At 52.0% G+C, this 21,173-nt stretch overlaps 2 protein-coding genes across 2 annotated transcripts; both read right to left on the bottom strand.

Annotated features, from left to right (window-relative positions):
* Window positions 1-1,230: 1,230 nt before the first annotated feature.
* CSUI_002552 (serine esterase protein) lies at window positions 1,231-14,867 on the bottom strand. The gene is made up of 13 exons (XM_068062752.1): window positions 13,322-14,867; window positions 11,574-12,144; window positions 8,787-10,471; window positions 8,120-8,195; window positions 7,595-7,935; window positions 7,250-7,314; window positions 6,499-6,686; window positions 5,526-5,624; window positions 4,833-4,955; window positions 3,697-3,871; window positions 2,897-3,469; window positions 2,182-2,280; window positions 1,231-1,614 (listed from the first exon to the last, which is right to left on the bottom strand). Exons 1-13 carry the CDS (start codon window positions 14,255-14,257, stop codon window positions 1,512-1,514), a joined length of 5,034 nt encoding a protein of 1,677 aa, XP_067925272.1. The 5' UTR covers window positions 14,258-14,867; the 3' UTR covers window positions 1,231-1,511.
* Window positions 14,868-15,408: 541 nt separating this feature from the next.
* Window positions 15,409-20,960, bottom strand: CSUI_002551 (cdp-alcohol phosphatidyltransferase superfamily protein). The gene is made up of 2 exons (XM_068062751.1): window positions 19,300-20,960; window positions 15,409-18,916 (listed from the first exon to the last, which is right to left on the bottom strand). Exon 2 carries the CDS (start codon window positions 18,475-18,477, stop codon window positions 16,279-16,281), a length of 2,199 nt encoding a protein of 732 aa, XP_067925271.1. The 5' UTR covers window positions 18,478-18,916; window positions 19,300-20,960; the 3' UTR covers window positions 15,409-16,278.
* Window positions 20,961-21,173: the final 213 nt, after the last annotated feature.

Here is a 21,173-nt window from a genome sequence, read left to right as displayed (position 1 = left end):
GAATCGCTGTCGATCTCTACTCTCTGCCAGGCTAGAAGCAACTCCATCAAGAAGAGCCACAAGCTGTCGGGAGACCGCCCTACCGGCTAGGCAGAAGCCATAGAGCAGGTAACTGCCCAGCCCTTGTAACCAGTGTATTGTATGTGGCCCGAAGCGCCCGTTCGGACCCGGATGGTGTACACAGGCAGGCCTGTCGGTTCCACCGTGGGCCACTCCGGGGCGCCAAGAAAGAGGCGTCATCGCGTGTTTATACGCTCCGGTCTTCTTTGAGGACCGAGCAGCTCCTGCCCAATCAGCAATTCCGTGGCCGATCGGACCAGAGAGACTGCTTCTTTTTCGGCGCCACCCCCCCATTCGTCACCGGCAGGCGCGGCTGGCTGCGCGACGTCTCCTGTTGAGCCTGGGGTGCTTGCACGGGTTGCGTGGAGGACACTACATCGGATTCGCTGGCATGACTCCAAGCACTCGGATTACGACCTCATATCCAACAGCGATCGGTATAGCGGAGGTCGGAACTACGCCGGACTGTCTGTCACCCGCGGACTGCGCTACCCCGGGGGTTGCCTTGATGTGCTAGTGGTGCAGCGCTCGTGAATAAATGTCTCCGACACGTAACACTTGTAATAACACATTCCTGCGGTGGTGCGTTCCCGACCGACAACGGCAACCTCCTGCGTTTAGTAGGCTATGAAATACCATTCGGGGACTGCCGTCTGGCACTTCCCAGAGCAGCCAGTCCGGAGAAACGGACGCAGTTGTTCCTAGATGTTGACAGAAACTGGAGAGCGGCTTGGTGTTTCTATATACATAGTGTGTGACAAGAAAGAGAAGTCCATTCAAAGGCGCCTAGTGTAAGGACTGACAAATTCCTGTTGATGCAACGGGGGAACACATTCCATCAAGACTTGCGTGCGGGTTATAGGAACTGACTGTACCGCAGCCTCCCGTCCAGCGACATGGCAGTGACGAACAGAGCAGTGCGAGTATTGATAAACTACTGAACCTCGGCCTTTTTTATGAGCCGAGAAAAAAGAGCTCGGTGTCAGACGGGCATGTGCGGTTGGCACGCCTGGTTTGCCGCCCGGCGAAACTGATTGACGTGTTGGCCGTCGCTACGGGGCCTCACAGCACCGCGAGTTACTGAGGAGTCGGCACCAGACCCTTGCAGAAAGATGTTCCATCCCAAGCTGCGCTCAGTACCCGTGCTAAGCTTTCAGTTTGAAAAGATTAGTAGCAAACAACAAATAAGTGACCGAGTGATTTTCCAAGAGGCTCCCAGAACCCGGGAGGAGCCACGGCAGCTCCCTCAGTCGGCCCCGAGGCTGGAAGTCTTGATCGACAAGAGGTGCGTCGACGCGGATACCCGCGGCGGCAAAAAGTGAGCATCCTCGAACTCTTTACCCCTCCGTGTTACCAAACCCATTCACGAAAATACATGAGAACCCCCTAGCCCGCGGGAACTCTCCGGAACATGAACAGTCACGCCTCCTAATGCCATCGACAAAGCGGACTCACTGAAACAAGTAGGGATGACTCGTTAGCAGCATCCGCAGGAAAATTTGGTTCTCCAGGAACAAAATGTGTGCCGCCCTTCCGATGAAGCTGTCGAAGTTCCTGAATTTGGTGACAGCACCACATTCCGGAGCTCGACCAAATTATTCAGAGTGGACCTGCCAGGTCAAGGCTATGCTTCAAGCACACATAGATGCAGATGACTACCAAGGAGTCGAAGCCTGTAGGAATCTTCAGCAGATGCGTTGGAGCGCACATCAGTGCGTTGGATCCGGTGTAGGCGGGAAAGGTAAACCACGGGGGCCTTCAAGTTCTAGAATTGACGCTTCAACACACCACGGCCCATCACACATACATCCTCGGTCCCGCTTGCCTCTGTAAGTCTGAGCCATGACCCCAGCTACACGCAGTGATTAGCCGCACTCTCGCGCAAACGAGTGTCAGCATGACTTCAAGAAGAAAACTATGGTTTAGCTATCTCACCACACCGAACTAGCATACGAACGAGGTTTCATACCCGCGTTACGTGGGCGACCCGGTCATTGCTGTCTCCCCAGACTTCGTTGTTCCCACCACACACTGAAGAGCTCTGGTGAGAAAAAAATGGCATGTGAGATCACGAGCGCGAAGAAGAAGTGCAAATTGCTTCTGCAGTCTTTATCTGCTTACTTCTCTGAAATCTTGAAGTTGACGTTCAGACGGATGACTTTCTCCGGATTTACTTTGCTAAGCAGATTGCGACCCATGAGCTCCACAACGCGACTTTGTCTGAAAAAAATCAAAGGCGCGTACACGACCACATCTAGATATGCCGTGTTGCCCAGTCAGCCTCTTCTTCTCTCTCTTCCGTGATCTTTGTCTTTTTGTCTCGTGAGTAACTGTAAGCAATACACCTTTCTCGTTCCGACGGTGCTCGACGGATAGTCAACGTTGTGCCGCAATCTCCCTACGAAGTCCGGAAACGTCTGCGGCCTTCCACCATTCGGGACAGCCAGCAATATAGGGCGCATGCAACCAGTCACGACAGAACAAGGGCAGTGGGCATTTTAACTTCACGCGGCGGGACGCTAGAAAAAAATCATGATTACACTGAGAAAAAGCATTGAATGAGTCACGACGCATCCCGATACCAATCAAGGCTCATAGCGTATCCCACGCTCCCTTACACCCAAGCTTCTCCGTACTCTACACAAGGGGCACCGGGTTCTCCTCCGCTGTGTACTGACACATTCTCTCGGTTTGACTTCCACGAACTATTACCCTAACCACTGTATTGTGCTTGCCCGAGCTCCAGTGGTTCCGGAGAAAGTTTTAGTGAAAAAGAAGGAAATAGATGAGACATAATAATAAAGGTTTCAGGTTTTAGTTGCCTGCCCACACTGACCTCATTGGCTGCAGGTCATCATCTCCGGTAGCCACTTGGCCAACAGTCTTAGCGCCTGATCCAGTAGAACTGTTTGCCGGTCCCCCCTCCTCATTCTCCTGTGGGTACAGAGAAGCTCCAGTGCCTGGAGACCCCTCAGAACGACCCGCTGACAACTTCCACTGGACGGAGCCTTCCTCGCTTCCCGTCACGCCGTAAACCTGGGCTGATGACCCGTCCATGCTAGTGCTGTAACCTCCTAGCCTTCCTGAGTCCTGCGTGCGCGTTGTGTTATTCGGATACACACTTGAGACTTGAGTTACATCCCGTGGGCCTGTACGGGGGGAAGCTTGTGGAGCCCCGCTAACAGCTGAGCTCCCGGCCGCAGATCCTGACCTGGCCGCAGGTGAGTCGCTGACGAGTGGCGCATTTCCCCCCGAAGTGGGAGTGGGGCGATGCAAAAGAATGGCTGCGGACTGCAGAGGGGCGTAGGTATCTTGCGACGAGGCGACTAAGCATATGTGCTGAAACTCGCTTAGACCCGGCCACTGGCTGAGGCGATACAGAAATGCCGAGGAATAGTTCTTAGCATCACTGAAGGCAAATCGCAACGACAAAAACCACGCCACACGCCCTATCGAACGCAGACAACCCCACGGAGGAAAGGGAAAGTCCGAATGAGCACCCTTCGTTTTTTATCTGGATGAGAATATAGAGACACCCAGGATATAATCTCAGACACTCCCCCTCTCTGGCTTACCAGCGTGCGATCTACGGGTATCAAAGCTATCAGCTCTAGCTGGCAGCAGATCCCTTCTTACCTGAGAGTAAGTTGCTGTAGGCAAACGCTCTTTCGCCACTTCTTCAATAGCCAGACACCGAAGCTGACGAGACGGCTCTTGCTCTTGACAAAACCAAAGTGGGGGGACGACAAAGAAAGGTATAAGAAAAAGCGACTCCCGTATGTTGAAAGCAAATGCGGAAGTGCTGCCCGGACTGGAAGTAGACGGAGAGACCACCACAACAGGAAGAGTTCTCAAATTCAACGTAGCAGCATCGGAAAGAGCATCTTACAAAGCTCCTTGACTGCGACAGTAAAGAGCGCGCCACCCTCAAACGTGGCACACGCAAAATCAGTGCATCACAGGCAATAAGCCGCTTTTCTCAGTAACAGGGAAGAAGGTTGGCTGTATACTTAAGAGCCTGGAGGTCCCACTTAATACGTAAGAGAAGACGACACTATGGTAGTATTGCTCAACACTCCGCACGATTCTCGGGTTGCTGGTCTCGTGGCGCTCTAAAGACCCCCCCCCATGTATGACGTCACACGCTAAGAACCTGAACCACAAAACTTCTTCTTCTCCCCATTTCACCAACTGCATCCCATCTAGTTAATGCATCCTCTTACTCCTGTTTGGTAATAACATTCACAGAAAGAAGATTCACTTCCAAGTCATAATCGGGCCTTTCATGCACGAGCCACTAATAGTTAATTTCGCGTCACCTACACTCTCTTTCCCTAGCCGCACAGGATGATGTGGGAGATCTGGATGGCCTCTGCTTATCTTCCGCGACCGAGAACCTTCAGAAAAACTTGCTGTGAAGACCTCCTTAGGATACAGTCTGAGTATATGCTTTCTGGCTAGCGTCGAAGTTGGTATGCAGATACGACCTACAATATCTCAAACTATCCGTCTCAGAATCGCGAACGGCCACCATCAGCGAGCCACGTAGACACTCATCCTAACTCCCAATGCATGAACCAGAACATCCCCATACGCTTCACAGTGCTAGCAAACTAAGTGTAAGTCACCTCTTTATGAGAGTGAGTGAGACTGCCTGAGAAAGGGAAAGTGTGATTGTAGTCCATTTGAAGATAGAGACCACATGAAGCGCACCCCGTACAAGACAGGTAGAGGAGAGAGAAATTGACAGCTTCAAACTCCAATAGACTTACTGATAACACCTCCGAGTGAGTGGCCGATAAAAGAAAGGCGGGCGAGGCTTTCTAAAGGAAATGAATCTTGAATGTGGGAATGAACCTCGTCCGCGAGACGCTTGCCCATCATCTCAATATCACCTAACGCACATATCGGAGACATCCTTAGGCAGTTCTCTCACAAGACCAAAAAAAAAGCGTGCCTTCTTCACTACGGAATCAATACATAAAAAGCTGCTCACTGCTCTGTAGGTACCTTCCCCGCAGCCAGCAAGCTACCGCGTACCCCACGAAGTTACCGCCAGGTTGTCTGTGTATGTCAGATATCAGTCAGATACACAGTTGCAGCTCTCTCTTGTTCTAATTGATCGCCACCGGCACCGGCAGAACGATAGAGAAAGCGGATTCAGAACCACAAGAAAACAAAACTCCCACCTAAGGGACAGAATGCTGCCTGAACTGAGTTTTCGAAGAACGGGAATGAATGACGAGCAATCAGCTTAGCACTAGAAAGTTGTTATACGTGAAGACAGCGAGCCGGACAGTTGCACAACTTGTGCGCAAAGAGAGAGTATCACCCAGGTCTTTATCAGCATCAGAGAGAGACTAGGACGGTCTCCCACTCAAATGCTGTCTCGGTGCACACGCAGAAGAGAATGTCTGCCATCAGATTGTGTGAAGAACTGCTACTACAGCTTTCTGTTCGCTTACCCTCAGTGTGGTCCTGATTAGCCGACGAACAAAGAAAAGTAGCAGCAGGAAAGAAAACGGAAATATTATTCCGTAACAAACGCATATCATGACTGCAGCCTGCGGATAAAAAAGTCGACAGTACGGTGAACTGTACCAGCTAGAAACGGCAGTGCCTGCCTGTACTCTTGAACACATATAAAACCTTCTTGACTGGGGTCGTATGCTACGAGATGACTGACAGTCCTAGTTGCTTCACGTCGTCAGTAGAATGTGCATAGCTTTGATCACAAGCAATCTTGTCGATGATATACCGCCCTCTTTCACCTTTCCTTCCCTCGTCGACTGAAGTCCGCTCACACAACGAGAGTTCTCCGGAATGACCAAAGAGGGGAGACACTTGCACGCTGGCTAAAGAGAACAGGCAGTCTAAGTCCAAAGAACAGGGAGTCATAGAGGGACAACTTTATGCCCGACACTTGATCTTACGAGAGGTTGCAGGTGCTGCTGGAGAGCCTCAGGCAGGAACGAAAAAACTGAGACATATCGGATATAAGCTCTCTAGGCTAAGCCCCCTATGGGGCACCGCATCATTTCGGCGTTGTGAGAGATTATGTACGCCTGAATTTGTCTTTTCGTACTGGGAACTGTCTCCCTCTTGTCCTCATTGGGTCTGAAGCCCTGAACACCCGTCCACGAGTGAGGACAACAGCTCAAAAAGAACGGCGAAAAAAAGTCTCCCAAAAGTACCAGGCCTGTCATCTGCAGTGTGCAGCTATGCCATGTTCTTCTTGATCCCACTATACTAGGTCCCAGCTTTCTCCATCCATGTCATTTGTGTTGTAGCAAGAAATGCGAAGAATAGACTGTGTCCACGATTTTGTTATACCGTATGACTTCATATACTACCGTGCATCTCACTGCGAGCAAATACTCAAAAATGTCACCCCTCCGATCTTCAACAGAATGCAAGAGACAAACAGGAGATGGTTACCTTGGAAGCCGTGAACCAAGACAAAGAGATGCACGCCTTTCGTGCTGCGTGGAGCACAGGCCAGACCGAGAGAGGACGAGGGCGGGGGCAGTGGCAGGTACGGAGGAACGGAAGGAGGATGAGGAGAAGGTGGGCAAACGCGATACCTCTGTTCGAATACAACAGGGTGGCTCGCGCATGCCACCAGCCTAGCATAGAGTGACACATCGCGACAGACAGCAGATACATTTGTTTCCATCTACCGATGCACCCTCTCCACAGAGACTGCTACAGTCTCTCGGGGGTGGTGGACCACTACGTACACCACGAAGGGGGAGGAAACGCTCCACACTGAGATGGCACCGAAGTACAAATAGAACCGAGTTGAGATTGACAGTTCCTCCTCAGGCTGAAAGCCAGGCTGAAACCAGAGACAGAATGTCACACACACATACACGTTAAGTTATTTCCATCGTACAGTGTGGACAAGGTCGGTAGTTCTGTACAGCCGAGTCCGGCGGAGGTACAAGACAATGCCAGCAAGACTGACTTGTCGCACGAATGAACTCCGTAAGGGGAAGAGACTCACAGGAAGCAGCCTTCAGCTTGGCCCGTGTACTGCGCATACACGATAGTGGTTGTACGGAAACTGAGAACACGGGGAGCAAGCGCGTAGACTATCCACGTCCTGCGCATAGACCGGCGCTCCAAGGGGCACGAGAAGATCACTACGGCACCGGGGGGAAAGAAAAACAGAGGAATCCAGACTTACAGACGACAATCATGCACGTCCATCGGCCTCTGATCGGCCTCGCCAACAATTACGCGCCAGTCGTCCTGAAAGAGACCATACAGAGGGGCAGTAGCCACACTCTCTTGACGGCGTAGGAAGCCGCGTTTGACCCTATGAGGACAGAGTTTCTTTCGAGTCTTCCTAAGTCAAGACCCGTCCAGATTCTGCTCTATGAGCGTGAAAACCACGACTGCGTGAGAAGGTAGCGCAGCGCCGCTCTTCCCGCTGACAGGTGCAGGAACGCCTCGCGTACCCCGATAGCGGCGGAGCGTCACATTAGTAACACCGTCAAAAGACACTGTCAATTTCCCGTTCATCACTCACAGCTGAATCGAGTATAAACTCGTCGTTGACATGCCCAGTGGCAACGAGGGCAGTATCTTGAAGAGCTTGGGCTGTGTCAAGACACTTCTGGGAGTAGACGTGATCCCTTCGGGCTAACGCCGCTGCAGCAAGAGCTGTAGCAGCTGCGCGAGCAGCACGCGGCGACAGCACAGAAGACGCTGCAGTTGCAGCTGCTGTGAGAGATTGTTCGGGGATTGCAGCAGGGGGAGGGAAGTACAGAGGATCAGAGGGTCTCAAGGCAACCGTCTGCGTCAGTATAAACGGCGAGAGTCGGGCGGTGTACTGCTGCTCCCAGTTCACGCGTAGAAGAGTTTCCACTTCTGAAGGCCACACAGCGAAAGAGCAAGGAGAATGAAACAAAGGTGCCTACAAAAAAGTAGTGATTTGGCTATCTCCGAATAAGCAAGAATTGCCTCTCAGTCACTGACAACACTTCTAGTATGACGGTCCATGAATCTCTTCATGCGAGCGTGGCTTAACTGTTGCAGACTGAAGCGCTCTTACCTCGTCCGATGACTGGAACGCACGCAGTGAGGCGGCTCCATAGAGTTAAGAGCTGTCGAGAAACAACGTGAATGTCCTACGCACAGAAACACACAAGAGAGCTGGCATCGTGCAGCACAACAGGAAGTCTTTATCGGACCACCCAGTGACCCATTTTTGCAGTGAAGTTATCAAAGAATCCGAAAGTATAACAAAACTGCTGCTTTTCAAGCCTGACACCGTCGCGCACCTCACCAACAGGGGAAAGAATGTAGCAAAAAAGCTGTCAGGCCATCGCCACGCCATACACAGGAGCTAAGAGAAAGCTGGCGTCAAGTGTCTCACAATTGAAACCCTCCTCCTCTCGTCCCTTCAGTTTAACTGCGAACTTGAGAGGAATTGTCTGGTGGGCCACCTAGTGTCACAAGACTTTGTATTGGTTTGGCTATTCTCCGGAACAGGCTTGAAGATGTTTAGTCCGCACCACAGCGACGCCACACGAACACCCGCAGTGAGGCGAAACTACATGACTTGAGGCGAATCAGGTTCGTTTGCACTCTACTAGCCTTAAAAGGAATGACGGATATCCGTAGACGCACACATTAGTGCCTCTACACCGAGCCGATAAGTGATAGCAAGTCGTACTGAGATGGCAGCTCGGCAAAAGGACGACATTGAAGAGACATACTGATGTGATGATGTTTGCGAGTTCTTTCGCAGTCAAGTCCGCCGCCCTCGGTTCAAGTCGCATGATCTTCACCTCAACAGATGACTCCTGCTCTTCAGCCTTTTCTCCGCCGTCGACCTCGCCGTCACTACAAACATCTCCGCTTGGTGTCTTCAGACGCGGCTGTGGAACCTTTAAATTTCTCCCACTGAGGGAGGCAGCAGTCCTCTTCCCCTCTTCGAAGCTATGTCCTTCCTTACTAGAGCCAGAAGGGCCACCACAGTCCCACGCTTCTGCCGAGTCCTCCTCTCCCTGTGTTATGCTGCTATTGGCGCTGACAGAGTACACGGTGCTAGTCCGAACCTGCTGTCCTTGACCTATCCCTTCGGATGCACTCCTCCGACGGACACGCAGTCGCATAGTGAGGTTTTCTTCCGACCCCGTCATACCCACAGCTGCCGGCTTAGGCTCGGTAAGGGTTTTGACTGAATTCCCGTCAGGAAGGCTTCTAGGAGATCTGAAATAAAAGCCCATCGCCTGGAGAACCCCTCCCCCCGGTACGACAAGGTCATCGATGCGCTGGAGCGGCAGGAGTTGTGAACACTTCTCTGCCGGTAAACACCGCGTAAGAAGTTTCTTTGCCGACGTCGCCAGCCGTATGTACACTTCAATCAGGAGCTGCAAATACGCCGCATGGAGTGCGGCTGCCCCGCTTAGAAGGTCCTCTGTTTGAAAAGAAAGAGCTTCAGGACCCCTGGAATTCATACCGCGGCATTCAACAGCACCACTACAAACCTCGCTGTTACACCTTCTTAGGCCCTCCCCTCGTCCATCTTGCATAGCGGACGATCGGAACCAACGACGTGCAGAGCCCGCAGCGGCTGCCGCCGCTGTAACTATCGCGACAGTCATCTCAGTAGTGGCATCATCAGAAAACCCCTCCTTTTGTGGCATTGAAGCATTCCCTCCTGCCGACCCACTCACTTTGCTGCTGGCGTCATTTCCAGGACGACAAATCCTTCCATTCCCGGGTTGAGCGAACGCTCTCCCTGCGCCAATCAGAAACGCCTGCAAGTTTGGTTGAAGGGTAAGAAGCTGTTGTCCAAATTCATGAAGAGGCTGCTGAGCAGCTACCCCCTTACCCCCTCCATCGTTCACATCTCCCCGGTTCCGAGCTCGGTTTGTCCCTCCCTTTTCTTCTGCGGTATCTTCATCTTCGTCAGACCAGCATTCGTCAATAAAGTCGCCCTCTATCCCTAAGAACCCGTCATTGCCTATGGAGTCTGATACATGGTTGCTTGAAGCTTCTCCGAGGGTCGCACTTTTATCTAAGTCGCTAGGGCGACTCCCCGGAAGCTGTTCAGCCCCGCTTGGGGCCGTTTCGCCGACAAAAGTATCCAGTCCATTTCCTGTATCACTGCTTGAAGTGTCCGGGAAAGACACCCCATGGGAAGGTCCCGTTGCATAGCCCCTTTGTCCCAGTAATTTAGCCGTATGGCGTATACTCTGCAGCAGTAAGCGTTTATGCTGAATAAGGGTATTGTCAACCTGTTTCCGCGTGTACGCTGGCACCGGAAAGGGGAATGGAGTAAGAGGAAGCGCTGGGCGATATCGCAAACGGATATCGACAATTGACGCCATCAGGATCACATGCAGTAATGCGAACTGCCCCTCGTCGAAAACAACAGGGACAAACGTCTGGAGACCTGTACACAACACAGAGTCAACGAGGCATGGGCGGAAGTAGAGCGCCGGGGAGCTGCTCTTTCTCAAGCTACTGGACACATATCCCCTACACCTTGAGCACATTTAATTCGCCAAGCATGCTACCACCGCGGTATCAGAGAATAGATCCATTTCTGCCTTGACTAGACAGGATTTGGTCAGCGCCTTAGTAGAACGGGAGTACTGGAGCCATGAATCTAAGTACACCACGAGGGAGAAGAGAGTCGCATGGTTTCAAGGTTGACCATTTCGTAACCTTTACGCGGAGGCACGGATGAGCGAGATGCCATAAAAAAAAAGGCAAAACTGTCCTCATTGCACTGCCACAAATGGGCAATGCTAGTCCAATCCATACGCAGCTGAAGCTCCAGTTACGACCTCTGTATTGTCCGCCCTGTACGGGGACCATCTGAAACTTGCGCTAGCAGTAGACTTCGGAACTTCTTCAGAGCTCCACGGAGAGTCCGCGTATGCTCTTCCTTTCATCTTGCCTTGTTCTGAGCCGCTCTAAAGGAAGCCGCAAGTTATACCAGTGATTCAAGCTTAGCGTGTCCTACAGTCTTATGGGATGCACAGGCCTGATTTTGAATATATCCTCGCCTCCAACAGATCTCCCCTTATCGAATAATTGAATGTGGTATGACCGTCTCTGGAAAAGCTCATCGAAAAAGCAGTCTGATTCTCCTGCGTTAAGTGTCTTGAACGTTAACACAGCAGCAGTTCATGAGTCGCAGACGAGACCCCCGGCCGGCACAAGCTATCTCCACACTCCTGCATATCGCTCTGCCGTGTCCCGTCTCTGTCTCTGCATCAAGAAGTCAGTATTGTGATACGTTCAAAGTAGAACAACCACACATCAATCTAACACGCGCACAAGAGAAAAAACATTTATCCCTTTTCCTGCTAAGAAGACAGCGAATCTCATCAACCCATGAAAGTCCAGCCCTCTTTACCAGACCTTGCTATTGCCCGCAACGCAGAACTGAACTGAAGGTACTACAGGTTGCCAGTTGGGTGAATGAAACGGCACTTCACGTCCCCATAACGGGCAAGGTCGATCGGCCTCCCCGGTCCCGACCTCACCTTTGAAAAACTTGCTTATCAAAAGAAGCTTCACAGCAATACATGTCGCCCCTCCACTTCCGTTTTGCGCGTCGGCACGCTTTCCGCTGCTGTCAGAGCCTTTTTCTTCGCCAGCCCCTCCACCCCCACGCTTCTGAGCAGAGCCTTCACCAGTATCCGAAGTCCCTTGAGGATTTGATGTACCTACTCCGCTATCTGTATGAAGCCGTGTTGAATCTCCAAGTGTCTCTGACACATTCTTTGAGACGGATGTCCCCCTCTTGCAAGAGCCTTTACTATAGCTACGCGTGGAACTACCACTACTTCGCTTTGAATTTCGTCGTGATCTTTCATCATGGCCTTCCTGCGGAGAAGACGCTTCTCTTTTTGATGCACCCCCTTCCGCACTCCGATATGGCGATGACGAGGCCCGGTTCGATCCATTGTTAGATTGATGCGAGCTCGCCGCAGGATGATTAAGGTGTGGAGCAAAGTACAATCCCAAGAAGAGGACGGCGAAGAGATTCTCCAGGGAACTCGGAGATGAACACGGAATTTCCACTCGGAAGCAGACTGTCTCTGAGATAGAAACCTGACGGAAAGACCAAACAAGGAGGTGTCTGGTCAGCCAAAAGAAACCCGCCTCCGTTTCTATCTCAACTAATGAAGTGTACTGAAGTAGGGTCAAACGGGACTTAGAAAGCATAACCTGCCATGTCATTCTTTCCAGATCACACTATAAGAAAAGGCTCTGTCTTACACCCCTCACGCCCTCGCTCTTTTTACTCGTCCCTCGAGAGGGAGATAGGATACGATCTTTTAGAAGGCTTCCTTTGATACACAAGGCCAGAACGGCGTGAAAAGTTCCCTCGCCGCAGTGCTTCACGAAGGGGGAAAGAACAGACTGGGAAACGGATTGAACTTCTCACGCAGTCATTGCTGCAGATCATCTTTTCTTGCTACCTCGACAAGAAGAGCCTCTCCCAGGTCTGCCAAGATTGAAAGAAGTCACCTGTTCTACAAAGGGGAAGAACGGTGCTCATATTGGTCTATGTGCGTCAGGCGAAAGTCCATGACTCTGTAACGCGGTGCGATAGTGCTCCCAAAGGCTCTGTAATATGATGCAACCGATGAGTAGGCTATTCTTTTCTTTTGAAGTGTCTATACTATTTCGTGGTGAGAGTTAGCTGCGTCCCTTTTCATGCCGAGAATCCTTTTCAAAAGGAAAAAGACGACAGAACTAACTCGGAAGTTTCCGTTTCAAAGGTAAAGAGGAGCAGTTAGACGTAGAAATAAATATGCCTAGGTGCCATAAATGATTTACGATAACAAAGAATCCTGCAATGTACAGTGGTAATGGGTCCTGCAAATGGCTGCAACACAGTGCAAGCGAGACCTCATTATGAGCCCAACAACTGCAGAGAAAGAAGCACCGGTCTGCCCGCTCTTCTGAAAGTCTCTCTTAATAGACTGCGAACTTGAAAGACCTAAAGGATTCACCAGAAACTGAAAGTTTCCAAAGGGGTGTTGGATACCTCGGCAAGCATATATCGTAAGCAGGAATGAAGTTGACCATACACTTTACATTCGACAGGAACGCCTGTGGGTTATCTATCATGTTTCGTCACTTCTAGTTTATTCTATCTCCGACAGATGTCGTGAACGAGGGAATACAGCGGAAGTAACTCGAGAAGACTCCAGTGGAACATACAGGGATCTGGATGTGTTGCGAGCTTCTTCTTGAGCTCGTGAAGTGACTGGAGACTTACATGCTCATCACAATAGCGAATGAGGAAGCCCTTGGTAGAGAACGTGTAGTTTACATCATCAATACATGAAGGAATCAAAGCATGTGAATTCCTGTTCTCCCCCCCTCCTCCTGCACCCCGACGAGAATGTCGTGCTGTCCCGCGACTCGGATAGATTCCTCCGGTTCTTCCGCCAGTGAACGATGAGGGATCTCTATCTCCTCCAGCCTGTCCTCCTTGTAACTGTTGATTGAGAAGGACAACACCTGGGCCACCAGCACTCTGCGAAAGAGCCTTACTCACCCATGTCGTATCCTCAGGATTACGATTAGAAAAGTATGCCCAATGAAGTTGCTGTTCTGCTGATCGTAGGTGATTCACCCATGGAGGGTGATCTTTATATTCTCCGTCAACAGCTGGGCCAGAAAACCCATACTTTTCCCGGTTTGCGTCACCTTCAAAAAGTTGAAGAGGTGAGGAGAAATGAGTATAGGGGACAGCAGCAAGCGAACAGTTGGCATGGCCCCTAAGGAGTCGACGTAAGCAAACCCCTCCATACTTCCCGTCAGTTCCTCCGGATGTACTACTACTGTGATAGCCTCGATGCCCCGATGAAGGCCCTCCGGGTCCTGCATCATCTCCATCAGACTTGGTAGCCCGTACGGCACTCGGAGCTACAGAAGCTGCGGAGTTAGTCGCCGCAGTACCAGCCTCTCCTCTTGGTAAACTTGAGGATGTGTGAGAAGGGAGGGGACGTGACGAAGAAGTATCCGGGGCACCATTATGAGATGAGGCTCGGAAATTTCCCGAGGGCGGAGTCACCACAGGAAGAAAAAGAGACGACCGAGGATGTAGACTCAGCTGTGTTTTGATATGGTATATCCCCTGCTGTAATAGATCGATATTTCGGAATGATGTGAAGTGGAGTGAGAACTCCACAAGCAGGTTGAATGACATGAGTGCGAAAAAAGAAAGCCAGCAATACGAAGTGAACCATGTACCTCCGCACTTGAGTACAGGCAAAACGAGGCAAAAAAAACATAGCAGTTTATAACTGATAAATCGACACCAACATCTTGGTTGAAAAGAGACTTGAGAATTGTACGGCTGACCAGCCAGATACGCACCGGCAGAGTAACAGTCCACTTTCTCCTTGTGTACGTGTCTTTACTCATACGTTGTCAGGCATTCCAAGTGCCGAGTCCCAACAGAGAACGAGTTTCGTGTACGGAAAACATCTCACCTGGGAGAAGACACAACAGCGCGGGCCTTACAAAGTCTCACACTTACTTGTCACGCGGTTTTAAGACAATGGGTCAGCTTCCGCATGCACAAGGCAACCCAGGTCCAGATGGTGAAAGTAGCCAAAACCAAAGAAGAAAAACAAGGCTGAGCCCAGTTTTCAGTTTTGGGTACATGTAGTTTATCAAAGAGACAAGTACTGGAAAGTAAACAGCCAGGATGGGCGGTCTCTTGCATCCTAGCGCCAGGGCATCTGCTCACATGCAAGAGACAGGACTGAATGAAGGTTCGTCGGGTGTAGGCGGCAAGGTCGTTAGAAGATCCGTGGATCCGGCTTGTCTGGCGATTGCTCAGACATGAAAAAGCAGACATTATGTTGATAACAGCGTTTGGAAATAAGGTAATCAGCGGCTTAGCTATTACACTGTCACTATGGTCGCCGTGAAACTGTTGAGACGTGAATGACGTCGTATTCGAATGTCCTACAGGAACGAACGAATACGGATAAATCAGAACGAGGGTTACACCGTTGGGGTGTTGTTTTCCTTCATATAGAGAGATCTTCTCGAGACGTGCCAAACACATCAACCTTGTTCCACTGTTTAGATCGGTTCGTGAACAACACACACCACGATTCTATCAGTAACCAATTCAGGGCTGCTCATGCGCCGTATTGGAGCCGGGACTGTTCACCGCATGACGATCGTGATGTTTGAGATCGGTCTCTCCCGAGGTCCCAGCGCGTGAGCAAAAAAGAAGTAGACGGCATACCGTTTCACTCGGGGCATGCTGCTTCCGAATGTACGTCCCTACACCAAACCAACCGTCCCTGGCTTTCAGATCTATCTCTAAGCAGTTGAGCTTTTCGTGCGTCCTTTCAAAACGTCAGAGCTTCGTGACATCGCCTTCACGTGCTTAGAGTTATCTTTATGCGTATGCGCTGTAACAAGTTCACTCTGTTCGCTGTAATCAAAGGCGAGGACCAGTCCCCAAGTCAGTCGTCGCTTCGCCCTGCGCGGGTCGCAGTCGGTAGCTAGGACTGACAGCGTCCGTTCGCTCAGTACCGCAACACACCCGCAATCGTCTGGCTTGACCGGTCAATCCCCCCGGTGTTAGCGCAGCTACTCAACTAAAAGTCACACCCAGTCACACTCGGGTGGCTCTCAACTTTTTCCCCCAGGCGGTTGTGAAGCAGGCGCCTTATAGTGCAGTAGGCCACTTGAATGCGCTGCACCAAGCCAACAGAAGTACGACGACTTTCAGTGTGCTCGTAGGTGGCGTGCTGCTCAAGCCACTTTCCTCGCCAGCCAGGCAGGATGCAGCTTTTTCACTACCCCCCGTGTCCGCGCCTGCTGCGCCGCGGTCGTACAGTTTCTTCGCGCTCTACCACCTCCCTGGTCCCCTAGTGCTCCTGTTTCGCACAGCAGTGACAGCAATCAAACGAACCGGGTCCCTTTTGCTCTCAGTATCTGCTTGAGAGACTCAATGACCGCGGAACCAGAAGCAATACTTTCGTCCACGTCTGAGTGGCTCCGTCTAGAGAGCTGCACTGTCCGTTCCAACACAGGGGCAACCGTAGCTCACGGCGGTGCCTGCTGCTGCATTCCGCTAGAAACTAGTAAAAGAAAAGCAAACCTGTTATTGGAATCACTACAGATGTTGCTGCGCATTCCGAACTGTGTTGCCCGGGCACTCACTGCTGGATTGGCTTTTGATTGGAAATTTCTCCGTCAATCTCAGGCAGTTTCTTTTTTTTTCCCACTCGTCGCCCTTCTAAAGTATAAACCCCCGGAAATCACAGCCAGAAAAGCTGCGCCCCATAAGCCCAAAACTGAATAGGTCAGAGCCGTCGGCAATCCATCTGCAGAGAGAGTGCACCTTAAGCTAGCTTTTATCCCTAGAGAGATGCTGCCACACCAATGAGCGGCCCGGCTTTTACCAAGAGCCATCGCCCGGTTACGCAGGATACTCGATGTCTTCCCTAGTAGACTCCTGGCACACGGCCGCGGGAGACGACAACCTTCCAAAGACACGAGGTTCCTGCCCTTGATCGCGATTCTCTCCTGCCACAGACGAAGGCCACCGGAACGCAGCTTCTCTCTGAGTGTGCGGACAGATGCACTAAAACGTCCATAAACCAGTGCACACGCTTCACTCCCAAGACCCGTAGGCTTCCACCCGTATCGCAGCATAGCTGTTGCGGCGGCAGGGAGTGCCTTCTTCAGTGTGTGCGCCTTCGTTCCCACGCGAGTAGAACTTCTTCCGACGCCAAAAAAAGGCGCGCATACTGCGTCCATTTCTTGCTTCTCCGCAGGAGCTTCCTCTGCTTCTGTCCCAGTGGAAAGAGAAAGTGAGCCTGTCAATGGAAGAGATAGCTGATCCAAATCGTGCGGACGGCTACTCGACGGACTATACTTTCGGCCCTTCAACCGGCTGCACACGACGTAAGTTGCCGATCCTGATTGTGGCTCCCAGGAGGAGCCAAAATCTTTCCTCCGTGTTCTCGTCCAAAACTGTTCGCCTGGACCTGCTTTTCCAGTGCTCCCATTCACCGCTTCGCTGACGGAACTCCGACCCCAAAGTGAAGAGCTTAACTGAGTCATTACAGATGAAACGGGAGGCAGGAAGAGAGGAGCAGGCATTGACTGTGGCGATCGCGTATAGAGTGGCAGGAGTAAGAGGAGGAAAGAGACAGAAACCATTTGAAGTGCCGTTTTCACTTTTCCAAGCCACTGTACTTCTCCCTCAGAACCTCGATTCATCTTCTCGAGATGTAACCGCAGACCCTGAACGGCGATCTCGCGCATGAAGATGATTGTAGCTGGAGGACCCAGAACACGAGAGAAAGGGGGCACAGCGAGCGAGCAGATGCCACCTAATGCTGCACTAACGAGGAGTTTATCTGTTAAAGCATCCAAGAGGGCTCCGACTGGCGAGCACACATTGAACTTCCGAGCTAGATAACCGTCTAGAAAGTCTGTTACTGAGGCAAGGACGAATAACCCGGCAGAGAACAGTGGAGAGGGGGCCACGTGGTGTGGAGGCGAAGGGACGAGCGGAAAAAAGCAAGATTGCTCTTCGGACGGAGAGGCAGCCTTGCTGCTACCAGGAGAGGTGTCGTGAAGCGTGAAAGAAGAGAGAGACGGCGAGCACGGCGACAAAGGAGAAGCTGTACCCAGGAGAGACAGAGAAAATTGCAGAGGATGGGTCGCTTCTTTGCTGGATAAGCTGCTTCGAAACCACAACCTCTGGGAAGATTCCGCAGTTGAAGCAGCCACGTCTGCCTCAAAACCGCATCTGGAGAAAATAAGATTTGGGTAAAAGAGAGAAAGAAAAAGAATGACGGAAGCCCCGAGGCGAAAATACGTCAAAAAGTTTGGAAGATACTTCACAATACGTCTTTTCATGCATGGCCGAGGAGTGCCTGCAGCCTTAGATAATGCAGAAGACGGGGGATAACCTGTAGGACCGGAAAGCGACAACGGCTCCAAAGGACGGCACTCGGCGGGGCTTGTCGTGTGATACTGGCAAGAAGGCGACGAGAGAGGCGGCGCAGTAGGAAACCGAGGGAGGTCAGATGACGACGACTCCAGACAAGAAGGCGGGGTTGCAGAGAAGGATGACTCACCAGACAGAGCTGACCCAACTCCAGAAAGAGAAGAGCGAACATGGGGGACTAACGGCACCGATACAGGTACCTGATGGTCATCATGGTCTTGCGAGGTCTTGGTCTCCCATGGTCTGGTGTTCTGATACTGCTCGGTTTTCCCTGGCGCGCTGGTGGGATCTACGGGGAAGGACGAAGCAGTCGGCTGTACATTATGAGAAGTTTCTCGGACGGTCGCTCCGCTGTCTCCAGTGGAGTCCTGCTTCTGTTTGAGCGTGGTTTGGTTGTTCAGTTCTCGTGTTGTTTCCTCAGTACCACATAGTGACATTGTTACTCCCACAGGTGGGAAGTCGCTTCCTGTCCCGTTTCTTTTAGAACGGCCATCTTCTTGGGAGAAATGAAGCCAACTCGGAGTGAAAGTGGAAATCCGGAGAGGACACCTTGCAACGTTGGCCGACAACAAAGAGAGAAGGCGTAGAGACGATGGGAAAGATTCCAGACAAGTACCGCCTTTCTTTTGTCGGACTCCTACACCATCAAGCAAATCTCGAGGAGATGACGCCAGCCCTCCTTCCCCACGGTCTGGCACATTTTGCAACTTCTTGGTTAGGCTTCGATATTCTATTGCAGCGCGGTGCTGTTTCTGTCTGTGTTGCACTGACAGAGAAGGTGATGAACGTCTCGGTGTTGCCGCAATTGACGAAGGGAAACTGGGGCACCCCAAATAGCCAAGACACGGCCGTCCGACTGCCGGAAGCACCCCTCTCCTGGTACGCGGGCACAGCAACAACCATGAGAGGGCTGGGAGAAACCGGTGTTCTTCGTAACGCTTTGCGGAGTTCAGCAAAGAAAGACGGAGTGATCTACGGCCTGAGCCAGTCAACGGTGCATAGACTGCGGGGCCAGAACGGCGTAGGTCTACGGCATGGACCGGTTCAGGGAAGGCCACAGAATACCCCTTCGAGTGTGAGCCGTAACGAAGCTGTCGGGATAACTCGCTACCGAACCCAATCTCTCTTGCATTCTTTGCTGTCGCGAGCCGAGCAAGCGAAGAATAGAACGGTGGAGCTAGACAACAAAACAAAGGCGGCATGTAGGGCGACAAGAGAATGCTGCCGCCATAAAGCAGCGAGAAGAGAAGAACACCCACCCTAGTTTTTGGCGAAACGCGATGCGGAAGGGTCATTGTAGAGAGCTCAGTGCAAGAATTCCTGTCGGGGGGGGGCGAAGCTTCTCCATGACATGACGAAATCGATGCTGCAGGGGGTTTCGACAGCAAGGGGCGGCAAGGTGACGCGAAGGGAAGGCAATCAAAGGCGTAGCCCTGTTTACGACAGCGCTTCTGGCGAAGCCATAATCCCGAAAGAGACCCGGTGCAAGCGCCCGCGAGTGCGAGAAGAGACATGCGTCTGGCCTAAACGTAGCGGACCGTTCAAGTGTGTCGCTGCCCGGTGTGCACAGAGTGGAGACACGGAGTTGCATTGGAACTCCCGTTTTCTCTGTGAGCTTGAGAAAGAGGGGCACGGCGATGCGCGACGGGCACGTGACCTAGTGGAGGAACGACCCGCCCGGGGCGACAGCGGGACGCAACGGGCAGTGTGCTGGAACTTCACAGAGTGATGCTGTACTACCGGCACTCATATACGCAGAAAAGTGTGTCTGTCAATCATGCGCTCGTAGTGGGCCATGCGCTTGTGCCCGGGAGACCTTGGCTTGCCGACCTAAAAGCCTCCGCCAGCAAAAAAGGCAGATGGGGTTCCCGAGTCGACGTCGCCGGATGAAGCCGCAGGCCTTCGGAAAGCTTCTTGCCGGTCCACTAAAGCAGGTGTACACTGAGATCCTACCAGGCAAAGTCCACCGATACACGCTCTCAGGCAGCATCGCCGACGAGCCACTACGCGCCACACCGAACACCCTTGAGAGACACCTTTGGCTGTCTACATCCGTTGCGACAATAGGACACTCACTGCACAAGAAAGAAAAGAGGAACTCTCTTTCTATTTCCTCTTCACAAAGCCGGCCGTCGTCGCGTCCGCGTGTACTATCAGTTGGACTTCCCGGGTGATTCGTGTCTCTTCCCGGGAAGACACCCGCAGTGTGCGCAGATGCTTCTTGAGGACAAGCATTTGTTGGCCCCGGGAAGCACGCTTCACTACTTCGGACTCCAATATACATCAGCCGAGTGATAAAAGCACTCGCGTACCCTCAGAAGCTTTTGTTTTCTTGTCGTTCCGGCACGACGGAAATGTACGGGGGAGGAAGCGCAGGTGAGACTTTTCCCGTGTTAACTGGGGAGGTGGGGAGCTCTTTCGTACGAACGTGGCGGCTACCTCGATGCGAGCGACCAGGAAGCCACGAGTTACATCACTCGACGTCTCGCTCGCTAGAATGACTTCACCCGAGGTCGTTCCAATTCCAACAAAAAGAGAAACCGACACGTGTCCCCGTTTTACACCCCGGGGGCAGCATCCGTATCGTCGGTGAGACTGGGCTTGGCTGCTGCTTGCACTTGTGCTCGGGAAAGACGGTCTTGGTTTTCTAATCTCGCGGACCGTTTGATGTCTGCGTTATGTGATGGAGACAACGGCTCTAGCCACCAGAGTCGCGCGGCCAGCAGATTGAGGGTGCTTGGTCCAGTCATGAGTGTCGACAACCCTTCTTCGGCGTACACCGGTCTGGACGTATGTACGAGCAACGTAACGTCCGTTGCACCGTTGCTCCAGCACAACGGACACTTGCAAGGCATGCCGGGTTGATGGGACTCTTTGGCCAATGTGAAAGGAGCACAGAAGGACCAGAGAGCCGGTCTACCCGTTCAGTCTGGAAGCTGATAACCTGATGGCTCTCCCGAGTTGGCGAAGATAAGCAGATGGAGTGGATCGTTCTTGAAATCGCACCCGGAGTATGTAACTCTGTCAGGGTCCTGCCGGATTGCCCGATTGTCTGATCGGTGTGTGCGGCAAGATACGCGCGAAGACCCTCGGGAACCAAATCTGCATGTGGTATTTGATATGCCCGCCAAAG

Source organism: Cystoisospora suis (genome assembly GCF_002600585.1).
Source record: "Cystoisospora suis strain Wien I chromosome Unknown contig_1068, whole genome shotgun sequence".
In the NCBI taxonomy this organism is placed as follows: domain Eukaryota; phylum Apicomplexa; class Conoidasida; order Eucoccidiorida; family Sarcocystidae; genus Cystoisospora; species Cystoisospora suis.
This window is presented reverse-complemented; position numbering and strand designations above follow the sequence as displayed.

What these genes read in the sequence shown, in the direction of transcription:
- CSUI_002552 (XM_068062752.1), bottom strand. Translation starts at nt 14,257, where the DNA reads ATGTCATTCAACCTGCTTGTGGAGTTCTCACTCCACTTCACATCATTC. An exon ending in TAATCAGGACCACACTGAGG is followed by an intron (nt 4,956 to 5,525) that starts GTAAGCGAACAG and finishes TATGTGCGTTAG; the next exon opens with GTGATATTGAGATGATGGGC. An exon ending in CTCACTCGGAGGTGTTATCA is followed by an intron (nt 3,872 to 4,832) that starts GTAAGTCTATTG and finishes GTCTACTTCCAG; the next exon opens with TCCGGGCAGCACTTCCGCAT.
- CSUI_002551 (XM_068062751.1), bottom strand. Translation starts at nt 18,477, where the DNA reads ATGTCACTATGTGGTACTGAGGAAACAACACGAGAACTGAACAACCAA.